This window comes from Colius striatus, chromosome 4, assembly GCF_028858725.1.
Source record: "Colius striatus isolate bColStr4 chromosome 4, bColStr4.1.hap1, whole genome shotgun sequence".
Lineage (NCBI taxonomy): Eukaryota > Metazoa > Chordata > Aves > Coliiformes > Coliidae > Colius > Colius striatus.
Window position 1 is genome coordinate 80,762,875 of NC_084762.1, and position 25,600 is coordinate 80,788,474.

Consider the following 25,600-nt stretch of genomic DNA (forward strand, 5'->3'; position numbering starts at 1 on the left):
AATAGGGACTTATAGAAATGAGGCAAGATAAGCCTAAAAGCTGGAGAACTGAACATTTTGGTTTTTGCTATTTCCCACAGGAATGCACAGTGGTATCTTGCTAAAGAGCTATTAGGCAATAACTTGCTTTTTCCAGAATTTGTTTTTCCCACTAATCCATACAAAACAGAAGCAATCTTGGAAACAGATCATTCAGTCTTGCTCTGTTTTCTTAGTTCCTTTATGAAAAGCATACTTGAGATATATAAAAAGGTGTCATCCTCATAAGTGCAAAAGTAACTATCAGGCCATTCAAGACATCAAATTAAGTTGAGGCTCCAAAGACATAACAGAAACCTTCTCATAAGTACTTGTTAACCAAAGACAACATCCAGCACCACAAACAGCACAAAAGTAACATGAAAAGTGTAAGTACTCAACTCCCTCACTCTCCCCAACAACTGAGCACAGTTTTTAGCAAAATGAACTGGAAGAAAAACTGAAATAAGTTTGAAAGGAGGATTATGTACGATGCTGTTGCTTGGTCATTTGGCTCAGGAAACTAATAAATTTCAATTCCATTTATAAAGATGATGCTTATCTCATCTTTTCCTTAAACATTTTTCCTCCTGATGATCAACTTGTCTGATATATTTACATATCATCTGCTGATTCCTTGGTGTGAGAAAACAATAGACATTTACAAGAAAATATTTGGTGTTCATATAAGACAATTCCAAAGTTCTTTCTTACTTTTAGTCACTAGTCTTAAGTTAACCTGGATGGCTTCATTGCTATGCAAGTTCTATTCTCATGGAGGATTCACAAAAATTCATTCAAGCAGAGAGGAGTGAAACAAGCTCAACACAGAATGTGACACAAATTTTTTCACCTTATTTGAACAAATAAGGCTGCTTAGATATTTACATTGTGTCTTCTAGGAGATACCTTTTCAACTCTATTTAGTGTCAAGATAGGAGTAGATGCACATTGTGACTAGTACTCCAATCAGCATGTTGCTATGCCCCTACAACAGGAGTAAACTCTTTAAAAATATACATGCCTGATCATAAAACCAAATCTGAAAAAGTTATTATGAAACTTCTGAAAGTACAAAATTTAATAGTAATTATTGTTTGGTTTATTTTCACTTATGTCTCTGGCTCCATGGCATAGGGACACTTCAACATATAGTCACAGAATGCAGAAACTTGCACATATGCAATGTCCTGAGAGAGAAGACGTAGAGATATAAGAAGATGGGAGAATAAGAAGGAAAAGAACTACTGTACCAGTAACAAACTGATTTAATGTTAAGGTGTCAGTGGTGGAAATGTGTATGAGTAAACTTGTTTCCCTCCTCTTTGAAAATCACAAAAAGAAAGGACGTAAAGATTCTAGATGTTTACTATAAATGTTTATCCCTGACTAAGAAATTAAAAATATTTCAAATAACTACACATACTATGAAAATCTTAGTTGCAACACAGAAGGCTAGAAAAAGCATTTCTCGTTGTTTTTCATGACAAAAGTAAAATGTAAAAAGCTGAGAAAAATATGAGTTTATATTTTAATCTTGTAGGAAAGTCATTTGAGTACAGTCTTTAAACTATGTATTTCAACAAAATTCACCTTCTGTCTTAAGAAAGTAGAGCTGCAGATTGCAAAACAAAGGAAACCAAAGACAGTCAGACTAGAATGAGTTTTTAAAGAGGGTGATGTATGAATGCCCTAGAATGTAAACTGACATGATATGAAAAATCATAAAGTCTAAGTAAAAAATCTAACATTGGTAGTTTACAAAAAGGTTTTCTTTCAGTACACCGTAAAAATTTATTTCATTATTTGGTTTATGTAAAAACTTTCTATTTACATCCAAACATTCTGCTTTCTGAGCAATATGCATATAAGTCCAGTTTATGATGGCAAGAGTGTCAAAAATGAGCATCAATGGAAAAAGAAGTGTCATAATTCCGTAATGAGATTAGGTTATTAGGTTAAAGGGCTGGTTGTATCACTCTCTGTTGTTTTCTGGTTGTTATGTCTTGGGGTTTTATCATGGAATCACAGAATGGTAGGGGTTGGAAGGGACCTTTAGAGATCATCTAGTCCAACCCCCCCTGCAGAAGCAGGTTCACCTAGATCAGGTTGCATAGGAACATGTCCAGGCGGGTGGTTATGTTTTGATTGGTGTTGGATTAAATTGTTTTCTGTTTTCTTCCTGAAGCCTAGCAGCCTTGTGTGTTCTGTCCTGGACTACAAGTGGCAATTAAGCCTTCCCTGCCCTTTGGCAATTCTCAAGTCTGTGGTACTTGAGTCTAATCACGATCTTTTGTCCCTTGATGGGCCGAAACCAGAACAAATGGTAATTTTCATACCCAACTAAAAACAACTTTTGAATTATATTAAGATTGAGCAGTAGTCAAAATCTGCTGTATTAACAGCATCTGAATAGTACTTGATTTGTGCATCAAAGGCTATTTTTTCCTGGATCATCATCTAACTTTATTAATATTTTTAATTAAAAAGAATCCAGAAGATCCTTGAAAACATAAAGAACCTGTTTCAATTTTTTAAATTACATTTTTCTGTTACACTTTCTTATAAAGAACTTAAATGAAATGTATGTATCTTGCTACCATTAGAGATGTAATCAGTCATTGGAATCAGGAAGGGACGCAAGTAGCTTTTCTTACAAATGGAATGCTGCAGTAATTTGGGGAAACTGGAATTCCAATCAGCTGATTGGAAAATTAAGTATTCGTGTTGAATAAAAACAGGAATGCTGCTTTTTTTTTTTTTGTAGTTAATTCAGATCTTCACAGTTGAAGATTTCATGTGTGCAAGAAAAAAAAGAACCTTAACAATTCATTATAGCAACATGGTTATGAGCAAATAAAACATGCTAATTTTAAAAGCAGACAAAATTTTCAACTGGGTCAGATAGGCTTAAATATATGTAAGAGTATAAGAATTTTCAGTGCATCAAAGCAGAAATTACACTGAAGATAAAATTTATGGTCTAAAGGCACCAAGGTGTTTTGGAAAATCCTACCTGATAATAAAATTGCTTAATTTTAAAGACAGTGCAAATTAATGTGTCAGAGATAACAAACTCCAGTAAAAATTGGAAAATGTTAAATAAGAAAAACATTAGCCGAGACCTTTCAAATGTAATTTTGATAGAGTGTCCTGGTTCAGCTTCTATCACCCACTCACAGTTCAAGGAATCTTTATAATACCCTGGCCAGCCTGGAGACAGGATTACTCCACTGGGAGATGAAAAATGCCCACCACATGGAGCTGAAAACAAAATAAAGAAAAAGGTATAGTAACACAGATTAATTATATGTAATTCACAATTATAACTTTCAGTATAGGATATCTGTAAGGAATACATTTTTAAAATTAAGTTGCAGAAAGATGCAACAAGCCTTCAAAGCTGACAGACACTCAGGTTCAGAGTCTGATAGAGACAGTTGAATCAAAACCTTAAAAGGATAAGATAAACTGTTCAATAAATTCTGACAAGTTTTTATACTGTATACTTCCAAGTACAGTCTATTTTCCCATAATAAAGGACATATAACAAAACTTAATATATAAAAAGTGTCATTAGTTCTGCTTTTAAGAGTGAACAGAGAGAGCTGAAAAACTAGCAAAAGCTTCAGTTCAGTATCAAGATAGAAACTAATGAAATTTTATTTAACTTTGACATGAATCCACTGTCACAACACATAGATTTTGCTTGTCACATTGGTAGGTCAAATTCCTCATTCATTAAAAAGGACATATTTACCATTCTTACAAGATAGGTTGATATTTTTGAAGCATTTTGTAAATACATATATTAACTACAATAATATATATATATGCAAATAGAAATTATAGAAATAGCATTAGTTTTACTCTCAGAGACATCAAGTAAACATAAGCTAAGAAACTGCATTAAAACATATTGAAACCGTAGCTGTTGACAGTTGTATTTAAAATTTTCCCATGGCTTAACAATATATTAATTACAGGAATACTCTACACAGCCATAGGTATTACAAAGATGAAGATAATTTTTTGAGAACAGTTCTTAAATAGTTGAAGAGAATTTGGTGCAGAATGAGGGTAGTTTTCATTAGTTGATCTCTATTAAGACAGTTAGTCACAGGGTGGAAGAGAGATTTTCAGAAGTCATAACTGTTGTTTGACTGATGCAGTTTCTCGAGAGTGCCAGTCTATCCCAACGACGGCATAATCTCATAGGTGGGAAGAGTAAGAACAATGAAATCAACACTTCAAGGACAGATCTTTTAAGTCTTGTGAAGACCTGTGTAGGGCTTTAATTTCATGCATGAATGCAAACCCATTACATCTGATGGACCTACAGATGTTCATAAAGTCAAGGGCATGCATCATCAGGCTTTTGTGAGATCTTCTCAGTCATATGGATGAGTGAGGAAAAGACCGTGGGAGTGCCTGGCATGTTTCTGTTTATTAGTTTTTAGTAGGACATTGCTATTCTCTAAACAGAAAATTAATTCACAGATTTATTTCAAATTCTAGACATCTATGAAATGCTGCAACTCCATCACTAGTATATTTTTTCAAAAATTCTTTTACCAATTTTAAAATCCTGGACATCTTATGAATTCAATGCATGTTCATTGTGGTAATTTGAACATATATTCTTCAGCACAAGTGTAAATATCCTCCAAAGATCTATTTATGTACCTTTCTATATGCATATTAAGCATATATGAATATAATACACACATATATATATATAAATACACAAAACATCTCCTTGATACAAAAGAGACAAAACAGAAAAGCAATTGATCTGTGAATTTCTTTCCTTTAGAAGACACATTTTTCTTGAGTTGCAATGTTACGTATCACATAACTAATTTAAACTATTTAATCCTGGGAGGAAAAAAACCCCTAAAACTAAAATGCTTGACACTAAACTAAACGTTTTCACTCATTGAAGTGCTAGCAAGTTGCTGTCATTTAGAAAATATAGCTACTTCAGTAAAAACTATTGCAAGAAAGGATTGTCGTAAATTGGGGGTTTTAGATTATTATTGTTATTTTCTATTATTTTAACTAAAATGGATTATTTAGAATCTTCAGAAGAGGCAGTTACGACTACACTACTGAAAAAGCTTTTTCAGTCACTCTGACTTGTGTCAGTGACCATTACTTGTGACTTTTATGAAAGACCTACTCAGGCTTTCTCTGACAAAAATACAAGGTGATAAGGATCTGGTAACGTGTTAATCTCTACTGTAAGGAAAAAAGAAGTTTAAGACAAATATAATACTGTAAGAGTTGATTGACACTAGACTGTTATAATGGTATAAACATGTAAAGTTTTATTTTTTTTTGAGAGCTTAACACTCATGATACAGAACAGCAGGAGGAGGAAGCCCCAGGAGAGACTGGTCAGGACTGCCCTGAAAAATGAGTATTCTGACCCTATCCATCTGCACCACATTTATTATTAAATGGTTCTCTCGTATGTATTGTAATAGCTGACATTTCTACAGTGAAAACAAAAGTGCACAGCAGCCACATTTAATGTCTCCCAGTCAGTATGCAGAGTTCATGCCTCTGACTTCATATATATGACAATGAAATTATGAGATATGTGCAGGGTAAATTTCTCCTTATGTGAAATGACTGTAATAGGCAAATGTTTACACAGTCAATAAAAATTCTAAACATCTCAATAGACAAAAATCACATCATTAGCTTAAAAATATTTTCATTTGTCTCCAAATTTTATCTTAAATTTAAAAAATGTATGTAATTCAAGAGCTGATAAATACATCCAATGCAAATGTACCTTTGTCCCAAATTCCAGGATTTCAAATTACGTTCCATTTAGAGTCTCACATCACCTATCAGATTACCTTGTGCATGGACAGACATTTATAAATATTCCCATTAATTTAAGTTTTTATGTTACATTGAAAATATAGCCTTATATTTTATTAGCAGTGTTATAAAGCTCCATGGAATGTACAATACAGCAAAGGCATTATAGTCTATGCTAGTCTTGTCTACAGAAACTGACCCAACTTATATCGATGAAATAATAATAATTTATCACAGAAAGTAAATGATGGTGTGTATTATAAGTAGTTACATTCACATATTAAAAATAAGAAAATTTTGTTAAGAAGTGAGTTACAAAATAAAAACAGGAGCTAAGCTTTTAAAACTTCAGAAACTCTAAATCACAGATTATATCATTATTGATTAAATAATTTATTTTTAAAGAAATCTTTACAAGCGACTGAATTAGTTTTTTCTTTTTAGGTGAAAAAAATCTTCAATTATAGGCAATTAATGAAACAAATATTATATTTTTGTGTCTATTAGTAGAAACAAATCCAAAGAAATATGCATGATGATATTTTAAAGGTTGTGATGTACTGGAAATATTTCATATGAATATGAAGATCAAGGGCTAGCACAGGAGTCACTGTGAACAGAAGAAATGTAAGCACTGTAACACTTACCTAAAACCTCAAAAATGGTTTAAAATACCACAGCCAAAGACCTGAAAAGAGATTAACATCTTCCTTCCAATCTAATATTCTATCAGTAAATGTCAATGAGCACTCAAATGATTTTAAATTGTCGACCTATCTGAAGTAGGAAGTCAATAACTGTATTTTAGAGAAAACATACTATATGAAACTGGGTGAAAATATTTTTTAAAAAATACACAAAAACCTCAGACTTAAGAACCACTTAAGAACCTTGAGTGACAAATTGAGCAGGAGACTTAAATATCAAACTTGACAAACAGAAACCTTCAACATATTAAAATAAGATTCAGTGAAAAAACAGAATTTTTTATTTTCTTTTTCCTTCTTATTTCTTTCTCCCAGGTATTAATGAGGCCAATAATGACACTAATTGAATTGGAATTAAAAAGCTCAGAGATTAATAATATTTATTGATGATGAATGTATTGCTAGCACTGGAACTCATTGCTTTAAACAGTTTCTAAAATTGGACAAATGCATGCTTTAAAAGGAAGAAACAAAAGAAGGAATGATTTTTCAAGCATAAAAATATTCCACCGGGGCCAAATAAGAGCTATCTGAAATCATAAACAGTCCTGATAAGTTTCTTAGGTGAGCTTTCATGGTTAGACAGGTTATACAGAAGTGCTTATATCATTGTTGTCTGTGCAATTTTTTTCCCTTTTCTTCTATCCTACAGTTACAAGAAAAAAAATAACTCCTTTAGACATTTTTAAGAGAATCTCATGCTTTAGTCTTTAATTGAAGACTAAATTTTACATGAGCTTTGTGCTACCAACTTGCAAAATTCTGAACTTAATTTGGTGACAAAATGAGAAAGAAATATTATACATACCTCCACATTTAGGAATAGGTCCACTCCACATTACTTTTCCATCCATTAGCATGCAAGTAATTGTTTCAGTTCCTTGTGTTTTAATAAATCCTTCCTCACATATAACAGAAATTGAGCTCCCCAGCTGAAAGTTGTCACCAAAACGCCGAGCATTGATTGGCACTCCAGGATCAGGACACTCATTATGGCCAAATGCTTTTGAAAATTAAAAAAAAAAAAAGAGGGTGGGGGAGGAGAGAGGAAATAATGTAATAACTCCTGCAAGTTAAATGCCAGTTCTAGGGGTTTTTTCTGCTAGTAAGACAAACTATTTATATCGGGAAACATGAAGAAACAAAAGCTTGACTAACAACAGAAAATGTAAGTTAGTAAAAAAAATACTTTAAATATGAGAAACTTATAGCAGCAAGAATCTGGTTAGCTAGGTGCTGGTAGATTTCAGTTATGGCTAAGTTTTCTTACAAACAGCACATCCTAACCAATGTTACGATGGTCCCAAAGCATCCACTGGAATGGCAGGGCAAGTATCTGAGATATAATAACTTCAGTACTCTTTTGCACTTTCAATTTACCATCACAACTATTCACCCATACTGACCTTAGTGGGCCTGAAACTGATGCAGTCTATTTTACTTCCTATGGTAAGAGTTAGTTAACAGATACAAAAGGAGTGATGTTGGCATTCACCGGATACTTTAGCCACACTGTCATATATCAGGTCAAAGAAATTCCTAGTATGTACAGATCCTTCTGTAGTGCTTTTGCCTGGGTCAGGTTTTTTGGTAGCAGGGGGGCTACAGGGGTGGCTTCTTTAAATAAAAAGTGTTGCCAGAAGCTTCCCGTGTAGCTCACAGGTTTAGGGCCAGTCAGTTCTAAGCTGGACCCTGCACCTGACCCAGGCCTAGCCAATTAGTGATGGAGGTAACGCCTCTGTGAATAACGTATTTGAAAATAAGCTGTTGTGCAGTTGCTCAACAGCAGCAGGAACAGGGAGGGAGAATGTGAAAACATCTCTGCAGACACCAAGGTCAGTGGAGAACGAGGGGGAGGAGCATGGTCAGGCACTGAAAAGGCTCCCCTGTGATATGTGGTGAGGACTATGGTGAAGCAGGTTGTCCCTCAACAGTCCATGGAGGACCACTGGGAAGCAGAAACCCACTTGCAGCCCGTGGAGGACCTCACACCAGAGCGGGTGGATGCCTGAAGGAGGCTGTGACTCCGTAAGAAGTTCATCCTAGAGTAAGTTCCTGGTAGGACCTAAGGGTTCATGGGGGAGATGCCCACACCACAGCAGGTTTGCTGTCAGGATCTGTGATCCCGTGAGGGACACAGTCTGGAGCAGTTTGTCCCTGAAGGACTGCTCTCCTGGTGGATGACCCATGCTGGGGCAGGGTGTGAGGAGCTGCCCCCTTGGGAGGCCCTATGCTGGAGCAGTTTGTGAGGAGCTGCAGCCCATAGGAAGGACCCACACTGGAGAAGTTCTTGAGGTACTGTCTCCCATGGGAGGGACCCCATACTGTAGCAGTGGGAAGTGTGAGGAGGCCTCCCCTTGAGAAGAAGCAGCGGCAAAGTCCATCTGTAATGAACTGACCGCATCCCACATCCCCTATGCCACTGGAAGAGGAGAGAGGAGAGGTGTTTTTAAGATGGTTGTGTTTCTCACCTCTCTGCTCTTATTGTTTCTTTAATAAACCAAACCTTCTCCCCAAGTTGAGTCTGTTTTGACTGTGACGCTAATTGCCAAGTGATCTCTCTGTCCTTATCTCAACTCACAAGCCGCTTGTTATATTTCTCTCTCTCCTGTCCATTTTAGGAGGGGGAGTGATTTTATAACTGGGTGGATATAGGGATAAACCACCATACCTTCCAAAATTTTTATCTATGGGCAAATTAAAAAGTTTCCCTATATATATCTACAGCAAAGATAGTCCATGTTTCTGAATACTGAATACACCTTACACTGGAAGAATATAGAAGATCATCTTCTTACCAGAAGTGAGCAAAATCATATTTATAGCAACGTTGTTAAAATATATGCATTAATTAGCTTTATATTTTTATGGTTTATTTATTAAAACCATGGCATAGAAATCTTAGATTTTAAAAAAATTTGATTTTTCAGTGAGAACAAATATCACAAATCACATGCAATGGTTGAAAATTGTATCTTCGTAAATATACCTACCTATGGAGACAACAGAAAGCACTGTGTCCTAAAAAGGTAATCACAATATTTTTCTTCAGTTTTACTAATGTGTCAGCTAGATAAAAAATATCAAAGATTTTCCCTTGAATTTAAAAAAGTAATATTGTCTTAGCCTAGCAGAAAGATTTGTCAGATGTTGCATTACAGAAGTATTAAGAATGACGATAATAATAGACAAGAGAAATAATTCATTTATTGATATTTTTAATTAGAAAACATTACATATATATTGGGAATTAAAATAGTGTGTTCACTGGTGTCATGGTTTAACCCCAAATGAAAACTAAGCACCATGTAGTGGCTTGTTCACACCCCTCCTTGCAATGGGATGGGGAGGAGAATCAGGGGAAAAAAGAAAAATTCATGAGTTGAGATAAGAATAGTTTACCAGCTGAAATGAACCAAAATATAATAATAGTAGTGATAATGATGATGATTATTCTAATAACAATAAGTAGTAGTAACAAAAAGGAATACAATAAAAAAGTGAGAGAAGTAAAAGCTAAGGGAAAAAATAAGTGATGTACAAGGCAACTATTCATCACCTGTTGACTGATACCCAAGTAGAGATCTGCCCCTCCCTACCAATTACCCCCAGTATATATACTGAGTATGAGATTTTATGGTACGGAATAGCCCTTTGGCTAGTTTGAGTCAGCTGTCCTGGCCATGATCCCTTTCAGCTTACTGTGCATTTCCTCACTGAGACTGAAAAGTCCTTCACTCAAAATAAGTGCTACCTGGCAACAAGTAAAACATCAGTGTGTTACCAACATTACTGTCACATTAAATCAAAACCAGAACACCGGACCAGCTACTAGAAAGAAAAGCAACTCTATCCCAAATGAAACCAGGACAATTGAACAGTTGTCTACCATTTGAGGATGGCTTTCTGCAGAGTCATCACTATTATTGAGGAGATTCATTGTCTATTTTTCATATTAGCTTCAGACAACAGAGAGACAGATTTTCAACACTGTTATCTGTAAATACAGATAAATGTTGACTCCAGGTCAACTTGTGTATGACAACAGTTTACTAAGGCTGCAAAATAAGTTCATTGCTCTGTATTTCAACTCAGGAGCTGAGAGTTGTGACTGCTACTGCTGCTTCTATGGAAGAAATTGTACTCTATAGGAAGACAATGAGAGAGACAAGAGAGTGACAAGCAACCCTTCCCAACAACAGTAGTCACTCCCTTAGCCTAGGCCAGCTGGAATTACATTACTTGATGAGTAATACTGTCTGTACTTCTGAAAAGCTTAATGGTGGAGCTGTAATACTATATACAAGCCTTTAAGTGAAAAGAAAAAGAACATAAGGATATTGCCTTAAGATACTATCCATCATCAACAAATTGAGAAACCATGGAAAAGTTATTTATGCAATATTACATTTAAAGAGGAGATTCAGTTATCCTGGCATTTATACTCATCAGCTCTCATGATTGTACTAGTATTTTAAGTACCATGTGAAAAAAAGTCAGGCAGCATAATCATAGCACGGGGTGATGGTGAAGTACTTTCAGTTCTGACATTACCTCAGAAGGATGTTAAAACATGCATTTTGCATCCTAATACAAAGAAAAAAAAAAAAAACGTGAAGGAGGGGGACTGCTCAAAAGATAAGAAGGCAGGAATGAAGCTAACCATAACTCATCTGGTCTGCTCTGAAAGGTCCTTGAAAATAGAGCCAGAAAGGAGTGGTCTCTTGGCATGATTAATTGTTTTGGTAGATGGCCCTACTAAGAGGTTTAGCTTTCAAGTCTAGCATTGGCTTCACAGTAAATGTAACCCTTTCGGAGGAAAATATCAAAGAAGTTAGGAGAATGTCAAATAACAAAGAGATACTTCATAAAAACAATTGTGAAAGGATGTTAAAAGTTATGCAAAGAACAAGTAGGCTTACTCAGTACCATCATATGTAAACTCATGCTTCTATGTAGTACATAACACTTGGAAAATGTCTATCTTGGGAAGTACTGACACTGAAAAAGTCTAACGGGAGGGTCAGCAAAAATATGCCATGATGGTTTGACATGACAGCCATTTCTGGGAAGGGGGAAGGAGCTGTAAAGATGGCTCCTGTAAGAAGTTGCTCAAAACTCTCCTCATCTCTGAGCCAGACTGGGGGCGAAACAATTAGATGCCTCTACAATCACTTTTTAAGAAGAAATTGAAAGAGAAGGCTTCCTGATTCTTCCTTCTTCTGTCCTTTCCTCTTCTCCAGCTGGTAGTGGTGCAAGGAGTGGGAAGACTGAGAGAAACAACCATGCAGACTCCGAAGTCAGGGAGGAACGAGAGGAGGAGGTGTGCTGGAGCAGAGATTCCTCTGCATTCTACAGAGAGGACTGGTGAAGCTGAGAGTTGTTTGCATTTTGTTAAAGACCCTGCATGAGTGACAGAGACTCATTTTGCTAAAGACCCCATGCCAGGGGCAGTGACTATGGCCAGAGGAGGCCATGCCCCGTGGGAGGGACCCTGTATCAGCAGAAGCTGTAGCTACTGGGGAGAACCCACACCAGAGAAGCTCATTAAGGACTGTGTCCCAGTGGAGGGACTCAATGTTGAAACAGGGTAAGAATGTCAGCAGTCGTCCTCGTCTGAGCAGAGAGAAGCGGCAGAGCCCATCTGACCACATTTCCCATTCCCTGCCCCACTGAGCTGTTGAGATAGGAGGAGGTAGAAATATCGGGAGCAGTGAGCTGGGCCTGGGAAGAAAGGAGGGATGGGGGAGGGAGATCTTAAAGTGCTGGTTGTAATTTTCTCAATCATCCAGCTCTCTTTTTGCTTTTGTTTTGTTCTGTTTCCTGTAGGTAGAATAAACTTTCCTACTTTCCTCTCTAAGTCAAGTATTGGAGTCTGCTTTGCCTGGAACTGTAATTGTCAGTGAGCTCTCCCTGCCCTTGTCTCAATCCACAACAACCTTGGTTATCTTTTTCCTCTCATTTTGCTGGGGCCTCTGTCATCCTAATGATGGTGGGGGTGAATGTGTACCCTGAGTGAGAGACTGTCTTGATGCTTCTGTGCTAGCTGGGCCAAACCATGACAGATGGGCATACTTTATTGTAGCAATAGAGCAGACTGAAGTACTTTCTTTTTACAAAAGATGCATCTGGGATTGCCGGTGGTTTGGCCTGCTGAGCTGAAATAACTTTGGTGATTAGGTGATATCAGAAGCCCACAGTTTGACCCTCACCGCTTTTCAAAGTTCATGAGGTTATAGCTTTTGGTAGATAAAACATAATTAAACAGTTGTAATGAATATAGCATCAAAAAAAAGGTGATGATCATCACCTCAAAAAACTCATCCGCCTCAACTTGAAGGGAGGTTGGCATGACTCTGGCTTCTGGCGTGTCTGCCAATGGAGGACATTCAGGGACATCTGGGAGCAAACTCTCAAGTACAGGGCTGACATACTTTTTCCAACTACTGACAACCTGTGCTTCTGCCACTGGAGACAATCTCTTGCAACTTTGTAGTCTCCTCTTCATTAACTCCTTTGTCACAGGCAATAAACATCCATTGTCTTTCACATGTGTCCAATTGCTTCAGAGTAATTAATGGGCATTTTGTCTGTCCTGACCTAACCTAAAAAACATGGACTAAAACAGAGAGACTTCATGGTTTGTAATTTACGTGACTTAGATACTGTATATAGTTCTGATCTCCATAATTGAACAAAGATATAGATAAAGTGGAAAGCATCCATAAAGGAGTGAAAAATATGATAAAAGGCTCAGACTTTCCCTTGAATTGAGGAGTTCAGTGCACATAGCTTATTAGATGGAAGATAAAGGAATGATGAGTTTATAAATACTTCACATACCCAGAAATGTCATTAAGGGCAACTTGGTTTGGGATATAAACTGGAAGCAAGGAGCAAGGTGTAAGTATGCAGTTCTATAGTAACTTAAAGAAACATCATTTCAGGTTGGTGTTTTCCTGTGTTCTGCTGTACCTAGTAAAGTACTCTCCTGCCTCGCTTCCCCCTTAGCATCAATAGTAGTGCATAGTCAGACAGAAGTAAAACACTGTAAGGATCTGATCAAATTGAAAATCACAGCTGTTTGAACTCCTGTTCCTTTGGTTATTGGAACATTCAGTGCATTACTCCTTTTGAAGTCACACATTTTTGTTTGATTCAGGTTATTAGAAATCTTTGTCAGACATAATGAAGTGACTCAAAGATTAGACATTTCAAATCTAAATTTTGTTGACTTCAAACATAGGTTGAATTTATTTTTAGTTTTACTAGAATGAGAATAATTACCTGACTATATATGTTGCCATAATAAAAATACATGTGGAAAAAATAGTTTCTGAGAAATACAATCTAAAAATCAGCTTATGTACTAGTAACTTATTCTTCTCCATCCTATACGTAAAATTCATTAATGAAGTTATCTACGTTAGTAGTCTAAACTTTTCTTAGAAAAGATTGATCATGTTGTACTTCTTTTAGGATGTACTGTTTCTAATCTTAAAGGGGGCAAAAAGAGACTGATAGTTTTGAAATATATAAGCAGGAACACTAGCATAAAATGTATATTTTTAATTAACTTTGGGTTTACAAATGCCAAGACAGAGGGAAAATGATATTAATTTCTTTTTTATCCTTTTTCTTGGCCTTAAAATACTATGGAAAGATTACTTCTGTAATTTATCAGATTGCAACTGTCTTTAGTGAATAAAGATTAGACATATTTTCTGGAGTTAATTTTGCATTTGTATGTAAGTTTAACTAGAGAGTTTAACAAACACATGCACTCTCCCCTTCTACCTTAAACAAGTTCATAAAAAGAAATAAAAATCTGAATGTGTTAAAATGTTCAACTGTAGAAACCATTTCTTTAAAATATTTTTTTAGAGTGAGTAGATTTCATTACACAAATGGTAACAGTTAACACTGCATTGTTATTTCTTTATAAAAATGAAAACTGTACCATTTGAAGTTATCAGTGTTTACTTTAAGTGACTTTATTGAGAAATAAATTATTAATGAGACTACCAAACAAACAAGGAAGTCTGCCAATTTTTTAAAGGACCAGAATTTATTCTGATCAGTATATTCATTACACTGAAATATTATACCTGAAGTCTTGACAGAGTTTTATAAATTGATGTATTTCCAAAGAAAAAACAAATATCAGGATATTCTATGTTAATCATCTTCATCTTTCATTTTTACTGTAAATCTTATATTATCTGGCCTATATTTAGTTCTAGTTCTGCAAAATAAGTTGACCTGAGAATATCCATTTACATACAGGTCTAATTTTGATCCAAAAAGGACAGCCTTTGACTCCAATAATTATTTTATTTTCCTCATCATTACATTTAGACTTGGTACCGTTGAGCACAGCACAGTGAAATCTAAAAGTAAGGAAAACTCTTATAAATGATAAAGGACACAAAACAGAAGAAGACTAAGAGCAAATGTTACCATTTTCATCAAGAAACGTAGAATCATAGAATGGTAGGGGTTGGAAGAGACCTTTAGAGATCATCTAGTCCAACCCCCCTGCAGAAGCAGGTCCACCTAGATCAGGTTGCATAGGAACATGTCCAGTCAGCTCTTGAAGACCTCCAAGGAAGGAGACTCCACAACCCCTCTGGGCAACCTGTGCCACTGCTCCCTCACCCTCACAATGAAATAGTTTTTTCTTATGTTTAAGTGGACCTTTTTGTTTTCCAGCTTCATCCCATTAGCCCTTGTCCTGTTGCTAGCTACTATTGAAAAAAGGGATGTCCCAACCTCCTGACAACCACCCTTTAGATATTTATAAATGTTAATAAGATCTCCCCTCAATCTCCTCTTCTCCAGAATAAATACCCCAGTTCCCGCAGTCTTTCCTCGTATGAAAGATGCTCCAGTCCCCTGATCATCTTGGTGGCCTTGTGCTGGACCCTCTACAACACTTCCCTGTCCCTCTTGAGCTGAGGAGCCCAGAACTGGACACAGGACTCCAGATGAGGCCTGACCAGGGCAGAGTAGAGGGGGAGAAGAACCTCCCTTGACCTGCTGGCCACATTCTTCTTGATGCATCCCAGGATGCCATTGGCCTTCTTGGCCATGAGGGCACATTGCTGGCTCATATTTAGTTTATTATCAATCAGGACTCCCAGGTCTCTCTCTACAGAGCTGCTCTTCAGCAGTTCAACCCCCAGCCTGTACTGGTGCATGGGGTTGTTCCTTCCCAGATGCAGGACCCTGCACTTGTCCTTGGTGAACCTCATGAGGTTCCTCTCTGCCCAATTCTCAAGTCGGTCGAGATCCTGCTGAATGACAGCACAGCCTTCTGGGGAATCAGCCAGTCCTCCCAGTTTGTGTCATCAGCCAACTTGCTGAGGGTACACTTTGTCCCCTCATCCAGGTCGTTGATGAAGATGTTGAACAAGACTGGCCCCAGAACAGATCCCTGTGGAACTCCACCGGCCACAGGCCTTCAACTCGATTCTGTGCCATTGATCATCACCCTCTGGGCTCTGTCATTCAGCCAGCTCTTGATCCACCTCACTGTCCACTCATCCAAGACACACTGCTTGAACTTTCTGATGAGGACATTATGGGAGACAGTGTCAAAAGCCTTGCTGAAGTCAAGGTAGATGAGATCCACTGCTCCAATATTTTTTTCAAAGTAAATGATCATATATTTCAATAGTACTAAACAGTCTCAGATTTCCCAGTATTTAGTATGGTAGAAAGATACCAAGCTCCAGCTCCAAGTTTGCAGTGATGACTGGTAGCTATAGAAACCAAAAGGAAGACAATACATTTTCATCACGCTGACACTCTACGTTTTGTGAGTAATGACATTTTTTGGGGATGCAACAGCTAAGATAGAAGTCTGGGAGATAAAATATAAGACAATATTAGAAAAAGAATGTTTACACAATAATCTAGTAGCAGTTTATCTTATTCAGACAGCAATCTTAAAAGTAACTCTTAAGAAATACTTCTCTGAAGGGCTAACAAACTAAAACAAAACAATAAAAAAGAGGAAAAAATGCTTTGCAATACTATGAACATAATATTAATTATTAACATTCCTTGGAGAAAAATTTTCAGTCTGGATCTCTCAACTACAAGCTCACTTAAACTCATTTCTCCTTTGGTTTAATGGATCCTTTTTGTTACATTCAGCATAAAACATCTTCAACAATAAAGTTGTTTCGTTTTTTTCATGTAGTCAAGGATTTAACACAATCTTCTGAGCAGGATAGATGTGGGTATATAATTCCTTCAAGTCATACAGTTGGATATTCACTTCCTATTCCAGGTAAGTCTTTGGAATTACACTCTTCAGCGTCAGGAAGAAAGACAGGAATGAGATCAACTGGTCATATCAGACATTTGAGAACAACAATAATAAGGACAATGATTAATCTAACTTGGAGGTATTGTCAATATTAAATTGGCTTACATCTTTTGTAAAAACTGCCCTTCTGAAGGGAACAGAAATACCAAAATGCAGACTGACTCACTTTTTAGGGAATTCTGCTGCCTCCCTGGGGCCTGGGTTCAAGATGTGAAGTGAAAACTTCCTACTCTGGTATGGTCTTCAGGTTACTTATTATCCATTATTGATTTTTCAAGTGGGTATCAATGAAGTTGCAATAAAAATTCTGTGAACAATCAAAAGGAACTTCAGGGACCTTGGGATGACTGGTTAAGAAATCAGGAGCACAGGTAGTATTCTTCTCTGCCCTTCCAGTTTTAGAGAATGAAGAAGGAAGAAACAGGAAAAGCCAGTAGATCAATACCTGGCTCAGAGCCTTGTATCATCAGCAGAATTTTAAGTCTTGATCATGTATCAGTTTAAATATTGTCAAGTCTGCTGTCAGTAAACACAGTACATCTGTCTCAAAGACAGAAAAGGATGTTTGCAAAGAAGTTAACAAAGCTCGTTGAAAGAGTTTTAAACCAGATTTGAAGGGCAAAAAGGGATATAACCAGGCTCACTAGAGATAACACTGGACATGGCATGCTCTGTTGCATGGAGGATCCCTTTGGCTAGTTCAGGTCAGCTATTCTGGATATGCTTCCTTCCAGCTTCTTGTATACCTGTTTGCTGGCAAAGTCTGGGAAACTGAAAAGTCCTTGACACAAGCACTAATTAGAAACAACCAAAACATCAATGTGTTATCAGCATACTCTCACACTTAATCCAAAACACAACACTGTACCAGTCATTAGGAAGACAAATCTACCCCAGATAAAACCAAGACATACCTTTGGAAGAAAGGACAGGCCATTTAGGAGGACTACAAGGATTTCATGAGGTAACACAGGCAGAATATTAAAAGGGTCACAGCCCAACTAGAACTTAATCTGGCTGCTGCTGTACAAGACAATACAAAAAATGTGTCTATAAATACATCAACAACCAAAGGAGGACTAAGGAGAAGCTCCATCTTTCATTGAGTGTTGGGGAAAAAAAGTGACAAAGGATGAGGAAAAGGCTGATGTACTTCTTTCCCCCAATCTTTAATAGTAAGACCAGTTGTTCTCAGGGTACCCAGCCCCCTGAGCTGGAAGACAAGATGTAAAATGAAGCTCATATAATTCCAGGGCAAAAAAAACAAAAAGAAGGCTTAAACAGTCATCTGAACATAAGCCAGCAGTGTAGCCAGGTGGCCAAGAAGGCCAGAGGCATCCTGGCCTGTATCAGGAATAGTGTTGTCAGCTGGAGCTGGGAGGTGATCATTCCCCTGTACTTGGCTTATTTGAGGCTGTATCTTAAATGCTGTGTCCAGTTTTGGGCTCCTCTCTACAAGATGGACATTGAGGTGCTGAAGAGGATCCAGAGGAGCTACCAAGGCAGTAAAGGATTTGGAGCACAACTCATGAAGAATGGCTGAGGGATCTGGAGCTGTTTAGCCTGGAGAAAAGACGGCTCAGGGGAGACCTTTTCATCTCTCTACATCTAACAGAAAGGAATTTGTAGGGAGGCAGGGGTTGGTCTGTTTTCCCTAGTTACAAGCAATAGAACAAGAGGAAATGGTCTCAAGTTGTGCCATGGGAGGTTCAGGATGGATATTAGGAGGAATTTCTTTACTGAAAGGGTTGTCTGGCATTGGAATGGGCTGCCCGGGAAGGTGGAGTCACCATCCCTGGAAGTGTTTAAGCGATGGTTGGATGTTGCACTTAGGCAAATAGTCTAGTGGTTGATAGAGTTAGGACAAAGGCTGAACTTGATGATCTTAAGGGTCTCTTCCAGCTGAAATGATTCTATGATTCTACAAAAAAGGCAACAGAAGCACAAGTGACAGTAAGTGACATTCTCCTGTCAGGATGACTGTCAGGACAAAAAAAGAACAAAGTAAATGGCACAAAGAGAATAGTCCTCCTTTTCTGGGAGCAGAAAAAATAACTTAAAATTATCAGCCATAAGAAATGCAAAACAAAGAAAAATAAGGCAAGTCTATTGTGGTTTGACTTCTCTGTTTATACATGTGCTACAGCTGGCCATGTCACCTGCAGTGACTAAGAGCTAGCATGGACTGCAGTCATCAGCACCAGGATTTTATATACAACTAAAACAGTATGTGAGTGTTCAAGAGCAGCAGTCTTGTACATGTAATAAAGGTTACTAACATTATGAAGATTTAACCAGCAGCACAAAGTGTGTTGTTAGTAAACTTAGTAAAGTTCTGCTTTACAATTTGAAACTGGTCTGATTTGTCAGTCTTCTAGACACTCCTAATATAATGTTTGCTAATGCTGTGAATGGTAAGTACACACATATTTTCAGTGCAAACACTGTATCTGAAAAGTAACAATCTAAACACCTTAATTAGGAATCCGTAGCTATATAGGATACATTTCAAGGTGTATTACCATAACGTTATTTTCGCATACTTATAAATATCTCCGAAATGATATTCTAAAAACCAAAACAGACAAATACAAAAAAATGTCCTATTACTCACTGTTATAAGTGATGTTAAATCCACGTCCCGACATTGAATGATCAGCTTGAAATTCCAGACGCAAAATATGACCGTTACTGGTAAGATGGGAAGGAACTTCAGCACCAGTAAATGTTCCTATTATGGGGGAATCTGGAGAGTCACCATCTTTAACTGCAAGAAAGTCAAACTGAGATTCCAAGTCAAAGTCATTAAAAGAGAGGTGGATTCGGCTCCCAGGGTCTGAAATTATTGTCCAGATACAGTTTAAATTATTCCCATATCCCTCTGGATAATCAGGTGAAAGCACTGTTCCCATTGGTGCAGTAAAATTTGAAAGGCAAGGAACTACCAAAAAAAGAGAGAAATAAATTAGGTAATAGAAAAAACATTACAATAAAGATTTATTTTATTACTACATTTTTGTAAGAGATCCTTAAACTTGCTGATTACTTTGAGTTATTCAATACTTCTTATGATCTGTGAAGCCAGAAAGATGGTTGTCTTATTTTTTTATCTTCTTATTCCATTCCCCTCGGTGAAACTGCCTCCCAAGCAGCACCCCAAAGTAACAATATCATCCTTGTTGCATTGGAAGCCCACAGCTGTCTTACAATGTACCCATGTTCAACAATCCTTAATCACTTGTCACCACTTATGCTCTCCTTTAGGGAACTGTTCAGATGAGTAGATTTCTCACTGAGCACATTAAAGAGGCAGAAAGTCAATAGCACCCTTATCATTTGTTGTTCACACAGAAACACGAGAAATTAACTACTCTCAAAGAGACAACAGAATTGTTTTGCTGTTATCAGGATAATATTTTATATTCCATCATTTCCATTCAGGCATAGAAAATTGAGTTGCAGTGACAAAAGCAAGTGATTGCACTCCAAATATATTTGATCTGTACTATTTTAGTGAACGAGTTACGAAAGATGTTGCCACAAATATATAACATTAGTCTTACGCAGTATAATGTAACTTGAAGAGAGCTCTAAATTTCTATAATCATTTAAGTGCTAAAAGATATTCATACATAACACATGGGGAAAAATGTAAATAATTTAAACGTTTGATTACAATTCATAAACTTCTCATCTAAGGAAATATATTAATTTATAAATGCATCTATAAAAAGGGTGTCATACATGTAAAATCGACAGAATACTCAACAAAAGCAGTAATAAAATATTGTATCAAATCCCATGAAGACAACTGCTTTAATACTTGGTAATAAAAGAAGAAAATATTTTAGAAGTTCTAGAATCTGTTTTGAGCGTAATCAATAGGCAAATCCACCACTGTTCAAAAGTAAATTCACCCTGTCAGCAGAATTAATTGCATTGTGCTAAATCTGCAATCAACCACATAAATTATCATATATAAGGAAAAATTTGTCACAATGCTATGTATTAACAATAATTAAAAAAATATTTGGTACATACAAATGCAGATTGGTATGTTTGCAGACCACTGGTTGTTTTCTTGGCAAACGATAGATTTCTCTCCAATTAATTCAAATCCAAACTGACACTCAAATCTTAAAACATCACGGTTAGAAAATCCATCTCCTTCTCTGATACCATACAATGGTGTTCCAGGATCTCCACAGCTTTCCTTTTCAATCTCTGTTGAAATAAATGCAGAATTTATTTCCCTAATAATAAAACAAATTCCCTATGGGCATATGCTTACATCTAGAAAATAATGATACATTTTTATAAGCAAATGAAAACCATCTACATAACAATAGTTGCTGAAACGTGTCACTGAGTTTGATTCTATGATCCAGCTTCTTAAAGGAGGAAACTCCACGAGAATATCTTAGAAAAATTGGAGCTCTTTGTGTTAATAGGGTACTTGAAACTAAAAGGAGAGCGATTCTTACTTTTTTATTTTCTAAAATTTTAGGCAAAAATAATATTAAGTAAAATATCACTTATAGTGCATGAGTGCTTAAAATTAGCAAAAGATGTCAGCATCCATCTGTGTAAACAATGTTGATTTTCCAATACAGGTTTAAATTGATGAACTTAAATTGATAGCAAGAAAAGGGAGTAGTGACACAAAAAGAATTGCACAAATTCAAAAGGAGGCTACACATACATACAGAAGTATATATAGAAATATGTACACATTTACATACATATTATGTACACACATGCAAAAACAACTTCTCTAAATAGAATAAAGAGGAAAAATCACCTCCCTCAACCAGCTGGCCATGCTTCTTTTGCTACAGGCCTGAATGGGATCTGTTTTCTGGCAGTGAGAGCACATTGACAGGACATATTCAGTTTTTCATCCACCAACACCCCCAGGGTGTTCTCAGGGCTGCTCTCAATCCACTCATTGCCTGCCTATATTTTTGCTTCGAATTGCCTCAACCCAGGTGCAGGACCTCGCACTTGGCCTTGTTGACCTTCATGAGGTTTGTTCAGGCTCATCTCTCAAGCCTGTCAACAGCCCTCTGGATGGTATCCCTTCCTTTCAGTGTGTCAACCACACCACACAGCTTGGTGGCATCAGCAAATATGCTGAGGGTGCACTCAATCCCACTGTCTATGTCATTGACAAGGAGGTTAAACAGTGACATCAGTCTGCAGTTCTACAGATTAGGCTTTTGATTTTTGTTGAAGATGATGTAACTTTTTTCCAGTCTTTGGGAACTTTTCCTAAGCTTGAAAAAATGTCAAAGATGATAGAAAGTAACCTTGCAAGGAGATTAACCAGCTCTATCAGCATGCTTGGATGCAGTCTGTTATGTCTTAGAAACTTGTAAAGAAAATTTTGTGCTCAAGGTACAAAACTTAGGAATGCATTCAACACCTACAAATACTAGAATTATGGTACAGAGGTAATTAAAATGCAGCTCTAAATATTTTTTCTTTTTCTAACTCAATTATCAAAAACTTATTTCAAGAGATAACTATAAAAAGAACAAAAACCTTAAACTAAAATGAAATTTTCATATGTAATAATAATAGTGAAGCATTTCCCTAAACCATAGTTTGAAAATTTCTCTTTAAAGGTCTTACTTTTTTATTATTATTTTCACATTTGAAAGTTTGACTATGAGAAAAAAACCCAAAATAAATGGCAAGTGTTTTCATTTTTACTCAGCTTTTCTAGGGTCATAATGTCAGCAATATACACTTCACTTCTCAAAGCTTTCAGCTATTGATGCTCTTGAATACAATTGAAATATAAGAAAAAGTAAATATAGAATATTCCATTTCAACAAGGATATGAAAACGAGTTAAAGTTTGGGTTTTTTTTTAGAAAAACGACTTAAAAGAGATCTTAAAGGATTTATTATTCTGTTTAATTAAAGAAAAAACAAAATCAACTAAACCAAACCATCTAACAAAGAGCACAACTATCAGCATTTCTTACTGTTTTATTTGCATTTGCCGAAAAAGTTCAAGGAAAAGAAGATTATTATTTGTAATTAAAAAAAAACCAAACAAAAAATGAGATTCAAACCCTCCCCAGAAAACAGCAAGTTGAAGTTGTCCTGGAGAAACAATGTAAGATATCCCCAAAAAGACACATACTGACTCCTTCAGTCATCCATGTCAATGAGATTTAATGTCAAACCTACAGAACCACTCAAGTTTCTAACTGCCAAACAAATACAGAATTTTCCTAGGCTGTCCTGTAAGACTAATAATATGCTAATTATCTAAGTCACTTCACAAGTACAATTATATTCTACACATATATATAGATATCATAAATATATATATTCTACAAATTAGATCTTAAACAAGGGATGACATCAAGTAACAATGTAGTTTACTCATAGAATATATGATAGACAGTAAATGTATTCCCACCGATTTATATTTTTTCTTTTTTGAGGCTATTATTCTGCTGTAGCTGGTATGCCAATGGCTTTCTCTACTTGTGATTTTATCCTAAATACTAAGAGTTTCCATGCTTTTTGTCAAATTTGAATATAGCTGAGCAAAGTTCATGCAGTGCGCTTGCTTATCTTGTTTTCTGTCAGATATCCCTATTAGAAAGAATTAAAGGAACTGACTTGGTTTTCAGGAAAATTCTTGAGTATAATTGTCTACAGGTGATAGTCGGGAAAAAAAATCCTATTTTTCTTTATGCTACGTGATTGTTGCATTTGAGAGTTTACATCCATAGGCTTATATTTCATTTGCTTTCATAAACAGAATTAAGTTGAACAAAATATTGTTTGAATGAAAGTTATGATAGTTTAGCCCTGGCTGGGTGCCAAATGCCCACCAAGTCATTCTATCACTCCCACTCCTAAATGGAACAACTGAGAAAGAAGTATAATGAGAGGTTTGTAAATTGAAATAAGGACAGGGAGATCACTCAGCAATTAGCATCACGGGCAAAACAGAGTCAACTTGGGGAGAAATGGTTTGATTTATTAATGAACTATCAGAACAGAGAAGGCAGATGAGAAAGAAATGCCGAACCCCAAAACAGCTCCCCATACCCCTCCTTCTTCCTGAGACTCTCCTTCCTTCCCCCCGAGTGGTACAGGGGATGGGGGTTACGGTCAGTTCATAACAGATGGACTTTACTGCCGCTTCTTCTCAGCGAGAAGCCTCTTCACACTTCCCACTGCTATAGTATGGAGTCCTATCCCTTGGGAAAAATCCTTCATGAATTTCTCCAACATGGGTCCTTCCCATGGGCACGACTCTTCACACATGTGAAGTCATCCACAGGGAGAACAGTCCTTCAGGAATGACCTGCTCCAGCATGAGTCCCTTCACAGGATCACAAGTCCTAACAGTAAACCTGCTCTGGTGTGAGCAACTCTCTCCTCACAGGCTCCTAGGTCCTGCCGGGACCTTGCTCCAGTGTGGGCTTCTCACAGAGCCACAGCCTCACTTGGGCACCCACCTGCGCCGGTGTGGGGTCCTCCATGTTCTGCAAGTGGATGTTTGCTCCCTTGTGGACCTCCATGGGCTGCATTTAGGCAGCCTGCCTCACCATGTTCTTCACCACAGCTCACAGGGGAATCTGTATTCCAGTGCCTGGGCACCTCCTTACTCTCCTTCTCCACTGTCCTTGGTGTCTGCGTAGATGTCCCTTATGCAGCTGCTGCAGTTTAGTAACTGCGCAGCACCTTCCTCCCTTTCACAAATACATTATTCACAGAGATGTTACCTCAATCACTAACTGGCCTGGCCTTGGTCAGCAGCAGGCTCATCTTAGAATTGACTGGCACTGGTCATATCAGCTACAGGGGAAGTTTCCGGCAGCTCTGTGCTTAAAGAATCCACCCCTGTAGCTCCTCAGCTATCAAAACCGTGCCCAGACAAAACCACTACACAGTTTCAAATGAAATAAACCATCTCAAAATCCTATTCATACCCACGTACACTGACTGCAAATCTTTCCTTTATTACTTTAATCTCTCCTTCATGCCTTGCTTACACTGCTTTTATACTCTGTAAATCTTATATTAGCATCAGTTCATTTCTGAATTCATAATAGAATATTTTTGTTATTCTCCTTAAGAGCAGAAATGTTGGAGCTTTTTTTTGGACTGAAGTGAAAAAAGTACAAGTAGTTTTCAGATTTTTTAGAGAATATTAACAAATTTCCTTTCAAATAGACAAGAAAAAAACAATACTGCTTACTGGGCTTTTGTCAGATAATCACATTTAAAATTACATAATTTTAGGAAAGACCACTATTTCATTTCTATTTGAACTCAATCAGAGGGAAAAACTTAATAATATTCAAATTTTTTACTGCTGGTTCTACCACTCTCAGACTCAGAGCCTGACAAAGTCCCCTTTCTTGATAAACTTGGACTAGACCCTCGTTGCAAATATTTCATCTTCAAAATTTCTATTCTATCTATAAAAATAGATTTTTATGCTTGTTTAAGGTTAGCAGATGATGCAGTAAGTTTTCAAACAACTCAACTACTGTCAGAATTAAAGATTTAAATGTAATAGAAAAATGGAAACTTGAGCATGAACCATCAAACAGTGAAATAAAATAGGTATTGTGGACTATCTTCCTGGAATATAGCTTGAATTCCTACCGGAAAAGTTTTGTGTGAGCCACAGAATCACAGAATGGTAGGGTTGGAAGATTACCTAG

General features: G+C 36.8%; 1 protein-coding gene across 3 annotated transcripts in view; it reads right to left on the bottom strand.

Moving 5' to 3' along the window:
- The window catches only part of CSMD3 (CUB and Sushi multiple domains 3), a 611,954-nt gene that overhangs the window by 239,325 nt on the left and 347,029 nt on the right, over nt 1-25,600 (bottom strand). For all 3 annotated transcript variants that reach the window (XM_061994596.1, XM_061994595.1, XM_061994594.1), the window contains 4 exons: nt 20,938-21,120; nt 19,511-19,837; nt 7,369-7,563; nt 3,144-3,282 (listed from right to left, as the gene is read on the bottom strand). In XM_061994596.1, the coding sequence (XP_061850580.1) occupies nt 3,144-3,282; nt 7,369-7,563; nt 19,511-19,837; nt 20,938-21,120 (844 nt within the window). The remainder of the gene's footprint in view (nt 1-3,143; nt 3,283-7,368; nt 7,564-19,510; nt 19,838-20,937; nt 21,121-25,600) is intronic.